Source organism: Pantherophis guttatus, chromosome 4 (assembly GCF_059756535.1).
Source record: "Pantherophis guttatus breed Tessera chromosome 4, ASM5975653v1, whole genome shotgun sequence".
Classification (NCBI taxonomy): domain Eukaryota; kingdom Metazoa; phylum Chordata; class Lepidosauria; order Squamata; family Colubridae; genus Pantherophis; species Pantherophis guttatus.
Window position 1 is genome coordinate 139,943,110 of NC_142066.1, and position 23,104 is coordinate 139,966,213.

Below are 23,104 nucleotides of genomic sequence, written 5' to 3' on the forward strand. Positions count from 1 at the left end.
ACTATGCAATGCTTTCTACATGGGGCTCCCCTTGGGGTGCACCCGGAGGCTGCAGTTAGTCCAGAATGCGGCCATGCGGGGGATTATGGGAGCGACGGGGCACTCACATATGACACCTCACCTGCGCGAGCTGCACTGGCTTCCTGTGGTCTTCCAGGTGTGCTTCAAGGTGTTGGTGACCACCTTTAAAGTGCTCCATCGCTTAGGGCCGGGGTATCTGCGAGACCGCCTTCTGCTGCCAATAGCCTCCCACCGACCGGTTCGCTCGCACAGAGAGGGCCTTCTCAGGGTGCTGTTGGCCAGACAGTGCCGGCTGGCGACCCCCAGGGGGAGAGCCTTCTCTGTGGCAGCACCTGCCCTCTGGAATGACCTACCCCCTGAGATACGCACAATATCAGACCTCCGGACTTTTCGTCGGGCCCTGAAAACACACTTATTCCATCTAGCGGGCTGGCTTGATCCCATCCTCTCAGTTTTAATTGAATTCGGCTTTAATTGGGTTGTTTTAAATTTTGGGCCAAAATTATTTAATTGTTTTTTAAACTGTTTTTAAATTTTATATGCTATGTTTTATCTCGGCTGTACACCGCCCTGAGTCCTGCAGGAGAAGGGCGGTATAGAAATAAAATAAAATAAAAATGAAATAAATAAATATCCCTTCCCATTGTCATCTATTTTTATATCTATCCTCACATTGGTTGGTTATGTAACATTACAATTGTTTAATATAAATCCAACATTTTAGTATAAATCAGTTAATTATATAACTATCTTTTTTTATATATTAATCAGTATGAACATAAATCTTCCAATTATTTCTATGCAGTCCAAATTCTTACAAGTCAATTAGTTATATTTACCAATAGTAATAAACCAAATAATTTCCCCTCCTATGTTACTCATTAAACTTTCCCAATAAACCAAATAGTTTTGCCCATATAATCCTCCAAATCACAACTTATTCATTTGTACAAAAATTCAAAAGAAAAAGAAAAACTTGTCATTATCTAGATTTCAGATACTAAAACAAATATTCCAATTATTAATCATTTCATTTTTACAATCATATGGTTTCCCATTTGTTTCTTACTACTATTCATATTTCAATTCTAAATATATATAACATCTTTCTCTTTCATTTCTTTTTCTCCCTTCCCATTTTTATTTTTGCCTTTTTCTTTCTCCTTTTTCTTCTTCTTCTCTCCCCGCTATTTATCCCACTGTTTATTCCAGTGTAATCATTCTGTATTTCACAAATCTGGACTCTTCTATTTTGCCCTGCATTTCCTGTTGTTTTCCATCCTTTTCCTCTCTTTTTTTACTTTTCACTGTTAATCTCAGTGTAATCATTTAAGTTTTTTATATTCTTTCTAGGCCACCCTTCATTCCTTCTTTGTCCCTTTTTGCCCTTTCTGTTTTTTTCCATTGTTAATCCCAATGTAATCTCTAAAAACCTCCTTTTTATTATTACTATTTACATATTCAATTATTTTTCCCAAATTAACCTCATTGTCTTTATCTTCTTTATATTCAGTCTCTGTGTCTTGCTTCTCTGTCTTTGTTTCCTTGTTAGCTTGAGCATGCTCTATCTCAATTTTTGGGTCCTCAAGTTTCGATTCTCCATGTAACATTGTAATTATTCTTCTTATTTCTGTTTTCCACGACGAGTACATCATTTCCATAATTTCTCTAATTTCCTACGTCATTTTGTTCTTTCTGTGTTAATATTGTTTCAGTTTTAAAAAGTTCTGTTGTTTCCTTTTTTTTTTCTAAAGTCAAGCCGCTTGCAGGCAAAGCAATCCTCCCCAAAAGTTTTCACGACTATTATCACTGATGCAGTTCAAAATTTTCCAAAATAAAGATTCTAAAATGTAGTGCTCTTTTTTCTCCTGAAGATGTCTCTCTACAATCCATAATTCTCTTAATTGTTTAACAACATGTCCATTTTGTAACAGTCCTCATTCACAATCTAATTTCTTTTTTCTTCTTTTTAACTTTGAAAATACCAAATCAATTTTATAGTCCAGTCTAAATTAAACAAATATTTTTCGCTCTTTTTTTCCCCTCCTTTATTTTATCTGTAGGTATACAGCACTTCTGTTGTAGGGCTTAATATCCAATTATCTTTTATTTTTCTTAGCTTTCAAAAAGAAAGGATCTATTTATTTTCTTTCCAATCCTTTAATCAAAGTTGGGGTTACTTCTTCTAATTCTGAAAATTTTCCAGATAATTTTATTCAAAAGTCAATTTTCTTTTCAGGTTTTTGTCCCTTTAAATTCTGCTTGCATCCTCTTTTTCTCCCCCCCCCATGCCCGTTAGCCACTGTTCTTACGCTGGGGGTTTCAGGTTAAAAAAAAAATTATTTTTGTTATTTCGCCTGTAGGTTGGCTGTCACTCACCCGGCTTCAAAAACTCCGTTACATTCACCGCTCCTGCTCAATACTTAGTCCGGTTGCCCCAGCTTCTTGACAGCCGCAATGGCTGCCGCCCCCAAATCGGAGAGAGATTCCTCTGAGCTTCGAGGAACTTGCCTGTTACTCTTGGTCTTCCAAGTGCATCTCCTTCTTCCCCGTTCCTACAGGACGGTTCTGGTCTGAAGACCCCTCAGCAGCGGTTCGTCAGTCAGGGTTTTCGCGGAGCTCATTAGAGCCCAGTAATTCCCCAATTGTCTCGCCATGACACTTCTGGTCGAATTCTCAAGAATATTTTCATCATACTTTGGAACCCTCTAAATCTGTCTGTGAACCAATTCACATAATTGGAGAGTGAGATCTGCAATTTTCTTAAATTTGGAATATGACTTGGAATTCAAGAAACACACACACATATATATACGTATTCCAGATATGCATATCATATCAAATGGGTCACAAAGATCTTTAAATAAAAGTAGATAATGTATTATATTGAGAAAACAGTTCTTGGAAAAATGAAAAGCAAACTTCTCAAGACTACATGCATCTTTTTATGTGGTCTTGTATTGCTTTCTCCTGGATTCCCCCCTCCTCCTTTTAACTCTATATTCTCACGTTTCCTAGTTGTCTCCCATCCAAAGATTAGCCACACTTCATAATGCTTGGCTTGGGAGATCAGTTCAGTTAAATTAGAGATTTTTAATGTTACATTAAAACATTAGACATCACAAAAGTCTAATTGTCCTTTAACTTATTTTAATTACCATTTGAAACCAAGATGAAGTCCAATTTTGAATATTTCATAGAGGCAATTGTTTTTATTAAGAGTTATATCTAGAGGAGATAAGTTGAAGTCAGTGAATCAGTCAAAAATCAAATCCATTGGGTCCACTTTAAGTGTTTGCTCAATTTTTGTACTATTCATTTTATGGATAGATGGTATTTTATAAAATTACATTTACTTTTAAAATGATAAGCAGCATATGAGTGTACTGTTAGTGCCAGCTGAAAGACTCATTTCTTTGCTTGCCTGTATAGCACCAAATACTATATATGAAAACAATTCCGCATCCTGATTGCTCTTTTTTCGGATAAAAGCACAATTGAAACCCAGCAAATCTAGTCCCTTAAGGAGAAAGAGGATTATTTATGGGCTTATTAATTATGGGCTTGCTCTCTGTATTCTTCTCTAGTTGTTGTAAACTACTAAAGTTTGGAATACTGATGTTTTTAAATATGTTTTCTTCAACTATAGCGGGGAAAATAAATTGCAGACCTCTATTTGGTACCCTAGAAATGACTCTGTTGAGAAACCATCTTTGGAATGACATGTTCAGTGTTTGCACGCTAGAGGTACATTCTTATGATAAGAAAGATTGTCCAAAATGAAGTCCAGTTTGCAGAATACTCTGTAGGAATTGGACCATCTGTAGAATTTTGGGAGAAGTCACAAGTGACAGTAAAATATTGAAGTTTCAGGATTTGAAGGTTCATTTAAAACAGAGGTTCTTAATAAGATTATGGGGGGAAAAAACGATCACGAAGGCTACTTACCCCATATAATGGTTTCCTTGTATTTAAGAAAAATAAAGAACATTCAATTGAATTTAGTATTCAAAGAGACTAAAAGTTACATAATAGAAAATATGAACAAAATTATTTTTTAGGTATATTGAATTGTTTTGTCAGAAATGAAGGATGGGAAATAGTTTCATTCTACTCCCTAACATGTGATCTAATGTGTAGCTTTGCAGAATACTGTTTTTATTGGTAACAATATCTGGATGAACATAGACTCATGTTAATATAGATAGGATTATCAAAATATACTCTACCCATATGCACTGATGGTCAATATTTCCAATTAGTATCCTTCAGGATCAGATTATTTGAATATGCATATGACTGGTTTTCAGTGATGGTCACCAATTTTGAAAATCTTTCCCAACAGAAATGTTTATATTCCATTAGTTTAGGCTTCTAAATAGTTTGTAGGACATTCCACTTAAAGGCAATGGATTGTTTTGATTGAAATAATGTTGAAATAATGTAATGTAAATAATAGTTTAATTGATTTCAGTAGTATAATGCTGATACATTACATATTTCTGCTGTTAGATTTTTAATACTGTTTTTAAGAGTATCCTTTAAATAAACAATATATATTATTATTAGTAACTATATTTCTGCATCTGTGGAAGCCACTTATTAGAAAACTGTGCCCTGAACATTTCTAAATAAATAAGATTTATTATCTTCTATGATACATTTTCAATTATATATGAGAACCGGCCCATACCTCTCTGAGATTTGAGCCACATAGTGTTTGCACCTTATTAGTAAGATTAATATCGTGTGCATACACATTTTTCTGAATATTACAAGAGAAAAACAAAAAGGAAACCTAGCCCAATGTCAGAAGCAAACATGGGTTTGAAGCGCAGCAGCATTTTCTTTAAAAGTAACCAAGTCAGTTGCTGTCAAGATCTTATCCCAGGGGCTATGGATGGGGAGGAAATACTCAGCTCAGCCTCTGACATGATCAAATAAACATTTGAATCTCCTGATCGAAAATGTTGCATTGTTATATTGGAACAGGATCATACTTCCCCCAGTAGTCCCGCCTGGACTAGTGCAATGTTCTCTACATGGGGCTCCCCTTGAAGAGCACCCGGAGGCTCCAATTGGTCCAGAATGCGGCCGCGCAGGTGATTATGGGAGCGTCATGGCGCTCCCATGTAACACCTCTCCTGCTTGACCTGCACTGGCTCCTGGTGGTCCTCCGGGTGTGATTCAAGATGTTGGTGACCACCTTTAGAGCGCTCCATGGCTTAGGGCCTGGATATTTACGGGACAGCTTTCTGCCACCGAGAGCCTCCCACCGGCCAGTACGCTCCCACAGAGGGGCTTGTCCGGGTGCCGTCGGCCAAACAATGCTGACTGGCGGCCCCCAGGGGGAGAGCTTTCTCTGTGGGAGCACCTGCCCTCTGGAACGAGCTCCCCCCGGAGATACAGATGATTCCGGACTTACGTACTTTCCGTCGGGCCCTCAAAACCTTTTTATTTCATCAAGTTGGGCTGGCCTAATTTCTCCAATTGTGTATTTTAATTTGGATTTTTAATGGGGGATTTTAACTGTCGGGCCAAAATGCTTAATTTATTTTTAAATTGTTTTTAAATTTTGTATTTGATGTTTTTTACTTCTGGCTGTTCACTGCCCTGAGTCCTTCAGGAGAAGGGCAGTAAATAAATTCAAATATTAAACTAAATTAAATTAAATTAAATAGGCTACGGCCCAGTATTGAGCTGTGGCCCACAGGTTGGGGACCCCTGTGTTGTTAATTCACTTAACTGTGAGGGCAAAAAAGGTCATAAAGTCAGCCTTGACTCACTTAACAACCACCTTGCTTAGCAACAGAAATTCTGGTTATAAATTGAGGATTACTTTCATAGCCTGATGCAACATCTGCCTTCTCTAGTTTGTGCCCATCCCACGTGACTGGACAGAGTTGGCATGCTCTGGGTCCCATTAATTAAACAGTATCGTCTAAGGGGGTAAAGAAGTGCATCTTCTTTGTAATAGCACCTGCCCTCTAGAACAACATCCTGCCTAAGATTTGTACAGTTCCCACCCTGGCTTTGTTTAGACAAGCTTTTGAAACCTTGCTCTTCCCTGAGGCTTTGAGATTGAATGGGTGGTGGATTCCTTACAGGACAAGAGGCCTATTGGAGGTTGTGCTATGTTATTTTATACATAGCACAACCTCCAATAGGCCTCTTATCCTGTAAGGAATCCACCACCCATTATTTTATTTTATACTGCATTGCTTTAAACTGTCCTGTATTGTGTCCTGCCCAGAGTCATGATAGACTTGGGTGGCTTCTGAATTTAATAAACGACAATATTTTCTCATAACTGGCTTTCAGTAAATGCCTACTGAATGAAGGAACACTTTGAACTGAGGTTTTGAAGGCCTGATGTTAACTAGTATAGTTCAGCATTCTTCAAGTTAGTATCTTTCAAATGTTTTGGTTTAATACCCAGAATTTCCTCTTAGTATTCAGTGATAATACTTGGTTTGTAGTCCATTATATCTGAAAGTCACTAAATTGGCTGTGTGATCTGATGGGTTGAATTTCTTTTTGATAAGGCAACTTAATTTCAGGAAGTTTATGAACTTAAAACAATTGATTTATTTTATTAATAGGCTTAAAAGTGGAAGATCTGATTGAATATGGATGCAATAGAAAAAATAATTTTTCAGTTGACATTTTCTGATTCGTAAACAGACTTTACTTAGAAAGCTGGGATTTAAAGCAAAACTTTGGTAACATCATTACCAAATTACAATCATTAAAATTACTCAGAAAACTGGGAATTTAAAGCAAAACTTTGGTAACATTGTAGTGGTGAAAATATGCAGAACCTTGATTTAAAAGCAAATGAGAGTTTGGCAAAATCCTTCCTGGAAAATAAAAAGCTAGAAATAAAAAGATATGTTTCTCCTGTTACTTATTTAGAATTATTAGATATATTATCATTCCAAACACTCTGTTATTGTCCTTTGGCCAGATCATGCTGACTGGAGAATTCTGGGAATTAAAATCCACAAATTTTAAAACTGATAAAGTTGAGAAATAAATTCAGGTGGTAAGTGGGCTGAAGGAAAGTTCTTAAATCCTTTCAACCAACATAAATTTGGGAGAGAGAGTGCTGCATAGAAGCTCCCTTGCTTTTGGGCTAGTAAAAAAACATGTGCTATATTTCAATACATTAATATGTCATAAAGGAAACAAGTTAATACCTAATTTAGATGAGTTACTGATTACTGAGGCAAAGCAGATGCAAGAATGTAATGCCTTTAAGCATGTTTCATGTATACTCTGAATAATTGTTTGGAGCAAAAATGCAATGTGCTTTAGGGTTTAACAGTTTCTATCCCTCTTGCATAGTTAAGTTGGAAGTAGGGATTTAGGTGACTCAGAATTCCTTCCCAATTCTTAGAACTGTGAGGAGTAAACAGTTGGGACAGACATATGTTACATGAAAGTCTTGGAATATTATGTTCTCATGAGTCCCATGCAAGAGTTTATTACTATATTCCCTTGATAAATCACGACTAATTGAAATGGATTTTGGCAGAAAAATGAAATCCTAAAGGGATTGTTTGCACAATAGTAAATCATTTAAATATGGCTTTATTGTCCGAAGATGAGAAAGAAATTGAACATCTGTCTAATAAAATTATTCTGATGAGATCATTCTACCTCAATCAGTTTTATTGTTCCATGCACTTTCACACATAGTTAATTTCTTAAACTGAAATCATATTGGTATATTTCTCATGTGCAAAACGGCCTTATATTTTGCCCTGTACTAAGTGTACTTAAAAGGCTTTGTGACCATTTGAAGTTACAATGGATCCCCTAACTCAGTGGTCCCCAACCCCCGGTCCGCGGACTGGTGCCGGGCCGTGGAGTACCTGGCACCGGGCCGCGCAGCGGCCGGGGGACATGAACGCTGCAGCGCAAAGGCTCCTGGGTCGTGCGCAATGGGCCGTGCGCAAAAGCTCCTGGGCCGTGCCCCCACCCCTGCGCGCGCTCAGCGGGCCGCGGCGATAAAAAGGTTGGGGACCACTGCCCTAACTTATATACCGCTTCACAGTGCTTTACAGCCCCTCTCTAAGTGGTTTACAGAGTCAGCATATTTCCCCCAACAATTTGGGTCCCCATTTTACCCACCTAGGGAGGATGGAAGGCTGAGTCAACCTTGAGCCTGGTGAGATTTGAACTGCCAAATTGCAGGCAGATGGCAGTCAGCAGAAGTAGCCTGCAGGACTGTACTCTAACCATTGTGCTACCACGGCTCATAAAGAAAAGCTACTCAGGAGCTGCAGTTCCAAAGTTATTATGTTTGTACCCTGCCCATGGTCACATGACTGTATTTGGGGCAGCTGGCCCACATGTGACCACAATTTACAATGTTTTTACTTCCAGTTTCTAGAAAAACAATCCAGCAAATAATGGTTTTGCTTAATGACCATAACATTGGCTTAATAACCACACATTCATTTTACAAACACAATGTTGACTTAACAACCACTACAAAAAGGATTGCAAAATCAGGTCTGGTCATGTAATGGCTTGTTTTATGGGTATCAAGACCTATGATCGTAATTTCTAGGCTTAATTATGGTCATAAATCAAGGATTACCTATATGTGTTTCTATCACTTTGAGATATATTTTATCTCTACCAGGTTAATGTCAAAGACTGGCTGTGGTTACTCAAATAACATCAGTATCTATTCTAGTACCATAATCAGGTGATGTGTCTGACATGATCCCTTACCTTGTTTTTAGCCTTACTGTTCTCTGGCTGCTAAGATGTTGCAATGAATTGGAAATTACCCTGTGTTCTGTTGTTTGTTGTGCATGTCTGAGACAATGCATTCTGGATCTTTGTGGTTGTGGCCAATGCTACCACAATAGTTGCTGCTGGATTCCTTACTCCATTGAACCTGTATATTCTTCATACACATAACTCATGTACTGTGTTCAGAACTGTGGTGGTGGTTTGTGCCCAAAAAAAAAATGTTTCCAGCTAATAATTTAAAAAAGCAATCATTAGAATGGGAATTATTGTCTCTATCAGCAAATACTTTTTTGTAGCTATTCATCTTTGTAAAGTTATGAAGACTTTTTAGATATATTCAGTCTCTTTAATCACTATCCCTACATGTATTATCTCAGACTGTCTCATTGTGTGAACTCTTGCATTTATACTGTAAGGAGGAGCCTGATCGAAACCAGGTGAAAATATTTTTGTTTAAAAGAAACATATAGAAATTTTTTTAAATTATATTTGAGTTTCATATAAGTATTAAAAGGACAGGGTTTGAATAGTTAGGTGATTTGCCATCATGCTGCTGATGGCAGCGGAACAGAGTAGAATTGGTTACAGCTAACAACCACAATGGGGAACATACTTTCCGTTGCTAAGTCAGTTGTTAAGTGCGTTGTGCCCAATTTTATGACCTTTTTGCCACTATTTTAAAGTGAATCACTACCTTTGTAAAGTGTTAGGCGAATCCACTTTCCTCTATTGACTTCGGTTATCAGAAGCTGGGAAGGTCACCCATGGCCATCACATGACTCTGAGATGCTGCATGCTGACTGCTGTATAATCAGCATGATATAAATACATGCTGATTGCTAAGCGCCTAAATCTTGATCCCATAACTATGGGGATGCTGCGATGGGCATAAGTGTGAAGAACAGCTGTAAGTCACCTTTTTCAGTGCCATTGTAACTTTAAACAGTCATTGAATTAATAGTTAAGTCAAAGATCACTGTATTAAATTTCCTCCTATCACCACCCAACAATCGTAATGAACAAGTCTGAGTTTCCAAAGAAGAAAGAAGCATATTGTAAGGATCAGTGCTGAAAAACAAAATCTGGTCCTATTCTTTAACAATTGCAGGAGGATGTACTGCTGACAAATATAGAAAGCCAAACTGCTTTTGCCATTACTCCATCCTAAATATATTGAGTGTTCTCACTGCTGATCTTGCAGATGGACATTAGTAGTTTTTGGGATGACGACAGCTGGCAGAATTAAAGTGTCTTTGGGAACAGTCATATTCTAGGTAAGTTAATGGCAGAATATAGGTCTTTATCTGAAAGGCCATGGATTGAATCTAGAGGAGACGAGATCAGAGTTGAGTTAGAGTGGAAAGAGTGGATATTTTAACAAACTTATCTTTCTACAGTAAATGTGATTCTTCTGTTTCCTTGGTCCCCATAGGTAAAGATAAAGGCTTTTGTAACACCTTATCCAGATGATTTTTCAATAAAAGAGGAAGTTAAAGTAAATAGTCCTGCTAAAAAAGTTTTGAAAATGACTACATTCTTAACAATATTCCTTATAGATTTATTCCATATTACATTCATCTCATAAAATGTTTTGTAAAAAGCCTACTAAAGCAAACTAGAAACCCTTTAAAGGCTTTCCTGCTGTTGGTCATAAGATTTTGGGACAGTTTTCATAGCAGATGCAGCATCAATGCTATTTCAAGATCACTTCCATGTTAATTTCGCCCTTGATATATTTCAGTTTTAATTTGTACATATACACACAAATGCAACCATTGGATCCATTTCTAAATAAATACCTTGCACTTTTTAAATCACTGCACTGTTGGAAAAAAGAGGAGAGAAAATAACTCTTCTGAGGAGAATTTATTCTCCTTTGGTCATTAATGTATTTGCAATCCTGTTTCATCCTCTTAAACAATTATGTTGTTTCCCAATATTATTGCACAGTTGCATCTTTCCCCGTGACTGCCAGCTCACATTGTTAATCTGAAAATTTTCTGTGACTTGACAGAAAATTGTCTGTGACCGTTGAGAATGGATAGCTGAGCACCCTCTGCCTGCCAAAAGGTAGGATGTCAGTTTCTTGTGAGGTAAACATTGCATGACCTATAAGCCAGCCAGTCAGCTCATACATTGCCTTATTAGGTAAGCAGCTGGGGATTATGTCTGAGGACAGAATTGACTATATGGCAAGCCGAACATCCTTCTGAGAGAGAGAGGGAGAGGGAGATATATACAGACCAACCCCTAAGGGATGTAGCCCAGTCGAAAGACAATCATGGTGCTGAGATTTGTTTCCATTTGCATTTTCATTGAATATGGAATTTACACTCTGTGCATTATAAACTGTAGTGAAAAGATTCATCCAAATAGCTCATGAATTCAGGAAGGAATAGAACAGTCAGATGCCTTTTCTTTCACTGTACCTTGAACTAGAAAAGCCTATATTATATGCAGTTTTCCATTACTGTACTAGTTTTGCTAACAATATGGATGGATTTATTTTATTCTCTTTGCTAATTTATAAATACTGATTTAGAGTAAAAAATTTAGCTCATGATAAATTTAATAATTGGAACTTGACAATAGTAGATGTGTGGAAACGAATATGGAAAACAGGCTTTTAGGCTGTGATCATTTAATAAACTCTGATAATAAAATAAAATAAATAATAAAATAAAGTAGGTTCAAAAGCAACACAAAAAAACGACCCAAGAATGCAGGATTGCATAAGTACAAGACTAGGCAAAAATAACACAAAACTATTGGTGAGAAGGCAATATGACGTGATTTGTCTAAGTTTTAGAGGATGCCCAGGGTTTAAATTACTATAAACCAAATTGTTCTATTTATGCTGTTTGCAAGAGTGTCCAATGGCTCACACTAATACACTGGCACTCATATGCAATAGAATTCTTAATATAGAGCTTCCGCTCTGTACAAGGCAGAATTATAGGCAGAAATTGCTCTTAAATAATATAAATCATTACAATTTGACTTTTATGTTACTTCCCTTATATGCAAGTAATACCTAAGGACATTGTAGGGTCCTTAACATGTTGCCTTCTGCCAGCTCTTGATAGCTTACTCTTGTATGAGGTGTCTTAACAGTATCTCTCCAGGATTTCCAGCAAGAATTTTTCCCAATTCCTCTAGCAAACACAGAATAGAGGTTTTTGCACAAAGCACATGTTCTATAACTAAATTATGCCCTCCCTCCTTTTACTTTCTCTCTATCCAAAGAAACCTATTTCCTGGGATCAGGAAATTCCTGGGATCAGGAAATTCCTATTATAGCAAATGAAAGTTCTTAAGATGTCAATCAGTACAAAGGTTTGCTATATTTCTACATTACTATAAGGAGATGAATGTAGAATTATCTTTAGATGGAAGACTAGGATAAAAATGCAGCAGCTTTGATTCTTCACTCAGTATTGAAAGAAACCATTAGTTTTCTTCTTTTTCAAAAAAAAAATCAATTCGTTGTTTCAATTAAAAAACCATACATATCCTTAGTGGTTTGTCAAATGAATAATTCCTCAGGCCCAACGTGTAATACATTAATATCATAATTGCTTTTTGATACTGAATCCAGAATTAACTGGATTCAAGGTATAATATACGCTGAATTCTCAACATTACACTTTACATAGGCTAAGACCTCTGCTGAGTCAGATGTCATTCATATGTTTCTCTGTGTATACATATGCACACATGTGTATTTTGTTCTTAAAAACAAATGCAATACTGGAAATAATTTCATAGCTGGTAAGATTTTCTTCCATGTATAACTCAAACTCTAAACTGCCAGAATGAAGCCACCTTCTTGGCTTTGTCATTGGCCAAAAATAAATCATAAAAAGAAATCATAGCTGGTAAAATGAAACTTCAGTATGGATTACAAACCTTTTAAAATTCGTGTTTAAAATGCTCCTTTGGCAGAGAAAAACCACTGGGATATTTAACGTTGAAATGTTAGTGAAAGAAGTGAATGTGGAAATCATTTATTCTGTTTATTTTTTATTATTATCATGTTTATGCTTTTTTGTTGTTTCCTCAGTGGTTATTTGGGGGCAGGGAGTGGGGGAATACCTTGTCGTCTATTTGAAGTAGTATTTGAAGTCGTCTATTTGAAATTGGTTCAATGGAGCCAAATATGGTTTACAGCAGGGGTCTAAACCAAAATTCTCCAGTGAGCAAGTTTGGAAACTCCTGGTTTAAAGTAATACCAAATTCTAGCTGTAAATGGATGTGCCCAAACTTTCAACATTCTCTAAGGCAGTCTTGAATTATTGCCTAGCAATAGACCTGAGTGAAGGAAAATAAAATCTATTAAACATATTTCCCACTGGAGAAATGATCTCATGTCAAGAAACTTTATACCAGAATGAAACTTACATGAATAATATCCAGTAGGAAAACATCATCTTTTGAGGAGTGAAACAAGGAAAAAAATTCTTCATTATACATTTACACATCCAAATATGTGTTATATTTTAAGTGAATTCCTCCCTTTTCCACATTTGATTGAATACTTTAGTTGTGGTATGACCCACCACAGTTACCACTTGGGATTGGGGTTGAAAAATATCCAACATTTGCTGATTACCAGCCAGCCAGCCCATGCAAAATGAGTAAGACTTGTTTGTCAGAATGCATGTGAATCTAATTCGGGAAAAGGAAAAGTATGAAAAGCTGTTGCATCTTCCAAACATTATTGTGAGTCTCTAGAAAGCATGTAACTGGACATGTTAATTATTATTAACATGGGCTAGATGGATCTTTTGTCCATCTTTATGTATATGATGGGCAATTGCAGCAACATAAGCTTGTGGACATTCTGACAGATCAGAACAACTCATAACTGACCTGTAGACCATTTATTATCACCTATAGTAAACTTACCTATTGGAGTCAGTTGGCCAATTCAGCAACCCAGGACAAGTCCTCTATAAATGAGTTTGCTGGAAAAAAATATTGTTTTGACTTTTCCCCAGGAATAATGGCCAAGAAACAGAAGGAGAATCTCATCTCAACTCCCAGTTTAGGGTGAAATCTTCTAGGATGAAGAAAGGAATATAACTGGCATAGATTTCTAGGTGTGGGGACTATAGTGCCATTAAAGTTTGAGTTGTATCTTCTCAAATCAAGTTTTACTCAGTTACCTTCTTAGCTTTTTGGATGTCTAATTGTCATCTTAGAATTGTTGATATGTTCATACTTTCTCTTTTGAAGCATTTATCTTTTCCTTCACGTGATCCTCGACTTACAACAGTTCAGTTAGTGACATTCAAAGTTACAACAGCATTTAAAATGTGACTTATGAACATTTTTCACACTTATGATTGTTGCAGCATCCCCATGGTCACATGATTTACATTCAGATGTTTGACAACTGGTTCATATTTATGATAGTTGCAGGATACCTGGGTCATGTGATCACCTTTTGCAGCTTTCTGAGAAGCAAAGTCAAGGGGGAAGTCAGATTCACTTAACAACCATGTTACTAAGTAACATGGTTACTTAACAGCTTCAATGATTCACTTAACAAGTGCAGCAGAAAAGTCGTAAAATGGGACAAAACTCACTTTACACATTTTTCATTTAGCAACATAAATTTTGGGCTAAATTGTGGTCGCAAGTTGAGGATTACCTGTACTCATGCAAGCCCTATTTTGTTATGTGTTTTAAATAATTCATAGTTTATTTTGGGGAGTGCCAGTTTGTGTGTTGGGGTTTGTAATCTGGTAACATGCTTCTCCAAAATGACTAGGAGGCACTATCTGAAGATGTTCCTGTGTCCTTCATTTAGGAAAATGAAATGTGTGTATTTTTCCTTTGGCACTTGCTCCCTTAACTCTGGTAGAGGAGAGAAAGAAAATGCTGATACTAAAGACCAGCTGAAGGCAATGACTACATCAGACCAGGCTCTCTTTGTAGGGTGGGGCACACCAGTAGCTGAGATACCTGTTTTAGGATGCTTCAATCTAAAATGAAGTCAGTGTAGATTAGTTCTTACATGCTACTGCATGCTATAGCAACTTGAAGTATATAACTCAAACTTTACTGATGTCAAGTAGAATGACTCTTAAATTCTTCAGTTGTTAAGTGCAGCTTCACTTTGATTGAGATATTTTTGAAAATCTCTGTATTAAGTGCACTAAGAAGAAAATTCACTTCTTCTTGCCCTACAAATCATTTTGTGTTGTTGAGTCAGATAGTATACAAGCTTAATGTATTACGTTGATTGGTCACACAGTCCTTCCACAACTGTATTTGGCATTTTTCACCATCTATTGGGTCCTTCTTAAGAATCAGGCTGTTACGGTATTACTACTGTTCATTTTCAGAAGCACTACTTGATTTTCTCCTTTTGTAGCTTTCAAATGGCCTTGATTTCTATTAATTATCCTTTGTATTCATACCTGGTAGGAGTAACAATTAGTTAAATTTCAACTCTTGCAAAGGCTATTGGCTGATACTAGTAGAACCCATTGTTGCTGTTAGTCTCTTCTCTCCTCACTCTTCTTTTCTGTAGTGACATTATGCCCTAATTTCTACATCTTATGCTGATGGTTGCATGCTTAATCCCCCAAGAAAAGTCAGGTGCTCTAGTTTAAAAGGAAAAAAAAATCAGCTGTGATATTCTGTGATGTATTAGAACTGGCATGCCCTGCCTTTGCCATGCTTATGTGTCATTGTATAAATAAGCTTTGCTCTTTGGTATGTGCGTGAATCCATTCTATGTGAGTAGAAGAATTTTGCTAGCTGCCTTAAGATTTGCATTCCCAGGTGGAATTGGATCATGATTTATATGTCTGCATCAGAGAAATAGGTTTGACATCTATATGCATAAAACTTTTTATATGCTTGCCTAATAATTGCATTACAGTGAGCTGTTTGAAATATTTCCTCATACTTCAACCTATCTTATCGTCTAAAAAAACAACTATCAAATTGAAAAGCAATTTAAGTTAATTCATCTGAAGGGAAGGGGGATATCACCATTTATGTAGCTTTGGATCTCTGAGTATTTATATCATCCAGGTTTGTCACTTGGAAGACCACTATGGAAAAACTGGCACCAGTGCCTCGGTACTGGGTTCACTGGTAAAGCACGAGGCTCTATGTCAATATGAGTGAACCAAGTATTTCTAGAATACAAGAGGAATCGTTAGCATGAGTTCATTAAGCAAATATAGCTACTGACCTGAAGAACAATTCTCCACACAGTGGGAGGTAACTATTTTAGAAGATGTGAAATAATTTATGTCCTTCATATGTAATGGACTGCAGAACCCATCAATCTCAGCCATTTAGTTTCCATAGAAACCTTGTCTATACAATTAAAAACTTGCTTGTGGCAAAATGGCACTAATGAATATCAGTCAGTCTGTCTATCATCCATCTATCTATCTATCTATCTATCTAGCTAGCTAGCTAGCTATCTAGCTATCTAGCTATCTATCATCTATATCATCTACAAGAGATCCTTTAGTAGTACCATGAATTTTGCACCAGCTACAACCCAGAAATTCTATATGTGCTACTTTTTTTTGCAAGAACCCTAGGTACATCTTTATCTTTGGTCCTTCATCTTTACACAGCAGAGGTGGGGTTAAATTAAGCCCCAAATTAGAAAACTTAAAATCATCTACTTCCTTTCTTCCACTAGGAATTTACCCTTCCCTAATATTGTTACAGAACATATTTTTAATTGTCTTCCATTTGAAGATAGGAAACATTTCTCAACCATTGCAGAATCTTTCTATGAAATGGTGGCTACGTATGAAATATATTGCATATGGGATGTAGTTCCATAAATAAGACACTGGGTGTTCTTTATTTTTTGTCTTGATCTATAGCAGGGGTGTCAAACTGGCAGTTCATGGGCCAAATGCGTCACATGCAGGCCATGCCCACCCCAATATTCCGTGAAGGGAAAAAATGTCATGTGACGGCAACATGACGCCGAAAGTTTGATATCGTGATCTATAGAAAAGGCAATGAATAGGAAAAGAATTCAAAATGGTGCCTTTTGTAGTAGCATCAGTTTAAAAAGAAAACAATAGTTGTATTCAGTATCTAGCCTAGTTATTACAATTATTATCTGTGGTTTTAATTATAGTTCAGTGGGATTGTTGGAGGAAGAACTACATGTAAGATTTTGATGCATACCAGATTTTTAGGCTAGAATCTGCCTTTATGCTTCAGCTTCTCTCTATAATCAACCAATTAAAGCTTGCTATGGAACAGTTTAAATAAAAGAAAAAGCCTACAACCAATTTTTTGAACTATTTAAGTAGTTGAACTTGTTCCCCAGTTTATTTGGGAATGTGAACCACTTTTTTACTTCAAATGGAAAATGGAAAATTCTGACCTGGGAGTTGTGCTCTTGATATATCTCAAAGGACCAGGATGAGTCTGGCCTAAATACTTGGAACCCTGTGCTTAATTTCTTGTGGTTTTGAGGGTCTGTCTCCTGAAAAATTAATTCAAGATGATGGGAATGAGATACACATGTCTTCTGCTTTTCAATTGCTGCAAGGAGAGCCATATTTCATGAAATAATGTATCTGAATTTGAGTCAAATCTTAAATGTAAAATACATAAAACATTCACTTGTCTTGAGAAGAAACCATATTTCTTTTTTCTTTTTTTAAAGACAATGTAAGACTTAACTGCTTAAAAGCAGATTATAAAATTATGGTTGAAATAAAGTCACAAATCAGATTAATTTTGCCCTCCAATTTTTGCAGCTGCATTCTTAATGCCATGTATCTGGAATTTAAAATATTTTGCAGATGGATGGCTCTTAGAAGTCCTTCGTTTTGTCTAGCTCTTATCCTATACTTTCAATCATGGGTTGCTTTATTTGGATGCTCATAAATTTAAACTTTTAAAATATTTTGTTAGTAGCATGTTCTCTAGAGAGACATATCTTTGGCATAATGAATATGAATACCAGCATAAATCTTTCCAAAGAGTGGAGTAATTGGTTGTTAAAATTTTCTGTTTAAGTTATCACTATGGGACAATTGATGAAGTTCCAAAATCTTGCCAAGAAAATTGCCAGGACTAGTCCTTGCAGTTGCCAGAAGTCAACATTGACCCAAAGACGTGTGTGTGTTTGTGCATTCATATTCACAGTTAAGTTGCATACAAATTTATAGGATTTTTCATTTTTCTTAGGAAAAGAATTTTTAAAAAATCTGGAATAGAAACACCCAATTAACTAACACTTTGGAAAATCTGTGATATTATCATTCCAATCATGATTATCCAGTTTGTTTTACCATTCAGGTGCTTAATTTTTGGCTTGAAATATGATTACTGTTTTGAGCTGTTCCAGTTTTCCAGCCTATTACTATGCATTTACTGTACTCCCAGGAACGTAATAGCCTTGCAGCTCCAGTCCTGGGCTATGCACAATCTCTATACAACATTACTAAGATTTGGCCTGCTTGGGGCTAGGGTTGTCTAAGAATTGGCTGTTTTCGTGGTTTCCTCCTTTGCTGAGGGTCTTTGCATTCTGCATCCATGTTTCGAAATCCTTGGGTATCCAGCTGTTTGCAAAATGTCAGATATTTGGAACAGCAAGGTAAGAATTATATCCACATCAAAAATAATGTAATTCAAATTGTCATTTATATGCTTTCTAAATGTAAACAAATTGCTGTATCAAGGTATCTCTTCTCTTCCCTCCCCCCGCCCCACCCTAATAGCAGCAGAATAGCAGCTTCTTCAGTTATCAGTATTCATTTTAGCACTTCATTTTACTGCTCTTTCGCAGGATTGTCTTTTTAAAAAATCAATTTGTATTAATCATGTAATTAGCTTAGCTAGCACTTAAATTAAGTCCTTGCTGATGCCAAGGTACCTTTAAAGCTTTTTTTATGATATTGTTCATGTCTTCATGACATGCTTATAATAAGGGGAGGCTTGGTTGCTGACTTAAAAAATATTTTTTAAAAAAGGATTGTAAGAGTCAAGAGCTCAAACTTGGAAGCAAGAAACCATATAAAAACCTTTAATAAACTTTGCAAATACGTGAAGGCTGCTTTCTAGTCAGTTTTATTAATAAGTTTTAATTCTGAGCCTAGCTGAGCAATAAATTATACTTCTGAAACGGAAAAAGTACTAGACATGCATTCTGGATTAGCAGTTAAACCTGTGGAGAGAAGAACATTAAACTTCAATCACCACGTTTAAGTGAAGGGGGGGGGGAAGGGTGAGATTTTTAAAAATGTACTATTAAAAGTGCTACACTGCTACATTATCACTAAAACTTTACTTATGGAGCGTTTTGAGATTATAGTAAATTAAAACATTGTGGAATTTGGTCTAGAAAATATGCTCCAAATTTTGGGCTCAAACATTCTAGTGTGGCTTGGTTATTTCATGGCTAATAGTGTGTCAGAATAATCTAGACCTTTTCTTCATAACTGTTCTTCATCCTTCTCTGTGTTGTCCTTCAGGGATACAAAAGTACCCACTGTGTGTTCTGTGTTGAGACTTTCATGGTGGAGAGAGTTACATTCCAGAACTTGTATTGAGTTATATACCATTTAAAATTTTATGTGTGCCTGTTTCTAATTTAACTAGACACAATATTATTAACAGCTGCCCTTTTTAGCAGTACCAAGTAGATATTTTAACATGATTTTTGAGGGGATCCTGAGGCTTTTCCTTTCTGCCAAGATGGATTGTTAGTCTCCATCCTTGATCTGGCATCTAACTCTAATTGTTGCCAGTTACTGTATATGACTTCCCTCTAAGGTAAGAGATGACAGCTAAACACATATTATATACCTTTTGGCTACCATTAGAAGGTAAGTAACTAGAGAGGAAAATTCTGTTTTAACACCAGCGTAGTTAAAAGCAACTTAAAATTGCCCCATGCATGCAATATTATGGAACTTTGGTAGAAAAAACATGCTGGGTAAATAAGATAGATGATTGTGCTGCTGTTAGTGCAAATTCAAAAAGACCCTGATTTTCAAACAAAATCATAACAGTACCTAATTTGTAATCTTTAATTTAATGTTTTCTTTGTTATGTGATGGTTGGAAAAATCTAAAACCATATACAGTACACAAGAAATAAAATGAAGATCTGCAGAAGATGGTTTTGTGTTAATCCAAATGATTAATTTCTCTTCTTATGAACAGATAACATTTTATTGATTACTTATTATTTATCTCTCTCTTAGTTGAGAATCATGGAAATTGATAAGAGAAAGATAGAAAATGAGTGATTTAGCTATACCAGTTTGTAAAAACAATTCAGCAATGCCATCCCATTCTAGTACACATCACATCAATGGCATAATGCCAAATATGGATGCAAAATGGAAGTCATGTCACCATTTTTTGGGATTCATCCATGTCATAGGTTATTGCTGATAAAGGCTATGCAATTTTTCTTCCATACTTTTTCATATAATCTCTTCTGACAGTTTTATTTACATCTTGCCTTAAAATATGTTTTCATAAGAGACTTTATCAGGGGTCAGGCACATTTATGTATTTATTGCTGTCCCAGACATTCCTCAAGACAGTCTGGGATCATTTTGAAGTTACTATAGACACTGAAGTCTACAGAAAGGACTTTTATCAGATATGCAGTTTAGTAATTTCTCTTTGTAGTGTTTTTTTGCTTCTTAAATCTATTCCTACCGAATTGTTTGTATTAAGCAATACCAGCAAATTGCTAGTTGTTATTCTGTTTATTTATCAAATAGATGATTATTGGGAATTATGAATGATTATGATTATTTTCATAGAAGTACAATGCAGAAGACGTCCTTTCTATAAAGAAGTATGATTTCATAAACACACACACATGCACTACAAATAACTAATACTATATGACAGGTTTGTACAGACCAAGCATAATTGAAGTAAGATTTAGAAGCATTTTTACAGTTCTAGGTCATATTTCATAAGTTTCTACTTTCTTTTATCCCTATACTCTGCCCAATCTTGTCTGCTTTGAAATATGAACATTTAAATCATTACAGATTAATTGCTATTTAAGGCTCAAAATGCCATTAACTATTTTAAGATTTTTCCTTACTGTCAGACTGTGTATTGGTGGATAACTTTTTCCACCACTCTGTTTCAGATTTTGACAAAGAGAATTTGTTTACGTATAAAACTCCAAGATTACTCCAGAGCAGGAGGAGGACTTTAAGGTAAAGCATTCTTTGGACTTCTTGTGTATAATGAGTCAGCTTGCAATGAGACCGAAAAAGAATAGGTTAATTTCCTTTATTTCATAACAGTGATTTGGGAAGAAATTGATCCAGTGGTGGGATTCAGCCAGTTCACACCACTTCGGGAGAACCGGTTGTTAACTTTCTGAGCAGTTTGGCAAACTGGTTGTTGGAAGAAATAATTTAGGCAGAGAACCGGTTGTTAAATTACTTGAATCCCACCACTGAAGAAATGGGTGTAATCAATTGACACACAAACACAAAATCTTTGAAGGAAAAATACCATACATTCCAAAATGAGCATTTGATTTTGTGATATTTTTATGCAGTTCTTGAATAGAAATATGGCATGTCCTTTATACTGATTTAATGTTATGATGTTGGGGTCCTGTGCTAATGCTGTTTATGCTTTTGCCACTGTATTGTACATACATCAGCATGTGCCTCTTTCAGGTAAATACCACATTTTAGGTTCTCAAGGAAGTGGTTTTTGATTCCAAAATCTAATACCACAATAAATACATGGTTTTGTGCAGATCTAGATAGGCACATGTGTCATCTCTCCTGTGGGAGCTGCATTGGCTTCTGATTTGCTCTGGTCCAATTCAAGGTGCTAGTTGTCATCTTCAAAGCCCTACATGGTTTGGAACCAGGTTATTTGAAAGACCATCTTCTACCCGACCTACCAGAGTGAGGAGATAGGGAATCTATGGGTCCTCTCTCCTAATGATGTACATCTAGCAGGACCAACAAGAAGGGCCTTCACCAGGGAGACTTCCTCCCTGTACAACAACATCCCTGCAGAGATAAGATTGGCCTCCATTCTTTCGCAAGGCCCCAAAGACTTGGTTTTGGCAATTGACCAAGGAATCACAGAATGAGATGGAGCCTGGAACAATCATTTGATTAGTATCACCTTGGTGATTAGTATCACCAGGGGAGTCACTGCTTTTTTGTTTTTTTCATATTAGGTTTTTATTTTTATAAGCTACCCAGAGTCACAGAGAATGAGCTGGGTAGCCATATAAATTTTCATAAATAAATTAATGGCATAAGAGATGCATACCTGGTGTTTTTATATATGATTTTTTTTAAATGGTTAGGCCTTGAAAAATACAGTATAGTATGTTTGCCTTTATTTTGAGATGAAATTTGTTAAAATTCTGATACTTTTCCCCATAGGAGTTCAAGGTGATAGCCATCTTTTGAAGAGAGATAAAATGAGCCATAATGACACAATATGATTCTCCCCAGGGTTTATGTTATTCACAATTAGGTTAATAGAATGGATGAAAGACTGCATGTCACAACATAGTGAGCTCTTTGTCGCAATTAATATTTGCAATAGCACAAGAGTTTGGCAGGATAACTACCAAGTTTCCCCCAAAATAAGACCCTGTATTATATTTTTTTGAACTCTGAAATAAGCGCTTGGCCTTATTGCCATGCGCTCAAAAGCCCAATTGCGCTTATTATCAGGGGATGTCTTAATTTGGGGGAAAACAGGGTAAGTGGTTTGCTTTAAACTACCTGGGTTTAAAATGGTAAAGAAGAAGAAAAAAATAAAACACATACCGTAATTTTGTGGGCCATGTTTTATGGTCATTAGCAAATAGCATAAGTTGCATTGGACGGGGTAGGGGTGGGGAGGAAAAGGGAGAATTTTTTTTCATGATCTTTTTGTGAACTGTGAGCTTAGGAAAATATTCAGTCTATTTCTTGCACTTGATGCTGTAACAGAAAGATATGCATACCATGACTTCTGTTTTTATTAATTTATTAGATTTTTTAAAATCCCTCTTTTATTATTTTTTATAAATAACTCAAGGTGTGAAACATGCCTAATACTACTTTCTCCTCCTATTTTCTCTACAATAACAATCCTGTGAGGTAGGTTGGACTGAGAGAGAATGATTAGTCCAGTCACCTAGGCTTTCGTGCCTAAGGCAAGACTAGAATTCTCAGTCACCTAGTTTATAGGCCAGCAATTTAACCACAACAAAAACTGGCTCTAGAATTTGTATTTTTTTTTTCTTCTGTTCTCAAAGACTGCTTGGACAAGTCCCTGCAGTTTTCTTGACAAGGTTTTTCAGA

General features: G+C 36.2%; 1 protein-coding gene across 50 annotated transcripts in view; it reads left to right on the forward strand.

Annotated features, from left to right (window-relative positions):
- The window catches only part of SVIL (supervillin), a 173,912-nt gene that overhangs the window by 67,203 nt on the left and 83,605 nt on the right, over positions 1–23,104 (forward strand). For all 50 annotated transcript variants that reach the window (XR_015734081.1, XM_087892926.1, XM_087892935.1 and 47 more), the window contains one exon: positions 20,920–20,989. Coding sequence is in view for 27 of the 50 variants with exons in the window: in XM_087892937.1 (XP_087749063.1) it covers positions 20,920–20,989 (70 nt within the window). In the remaining 23 variants the exon portion in view is untranslated. The remainder of the gene's footprint in view (positions 1–20,919; positions 20,990–23,104) is intronic.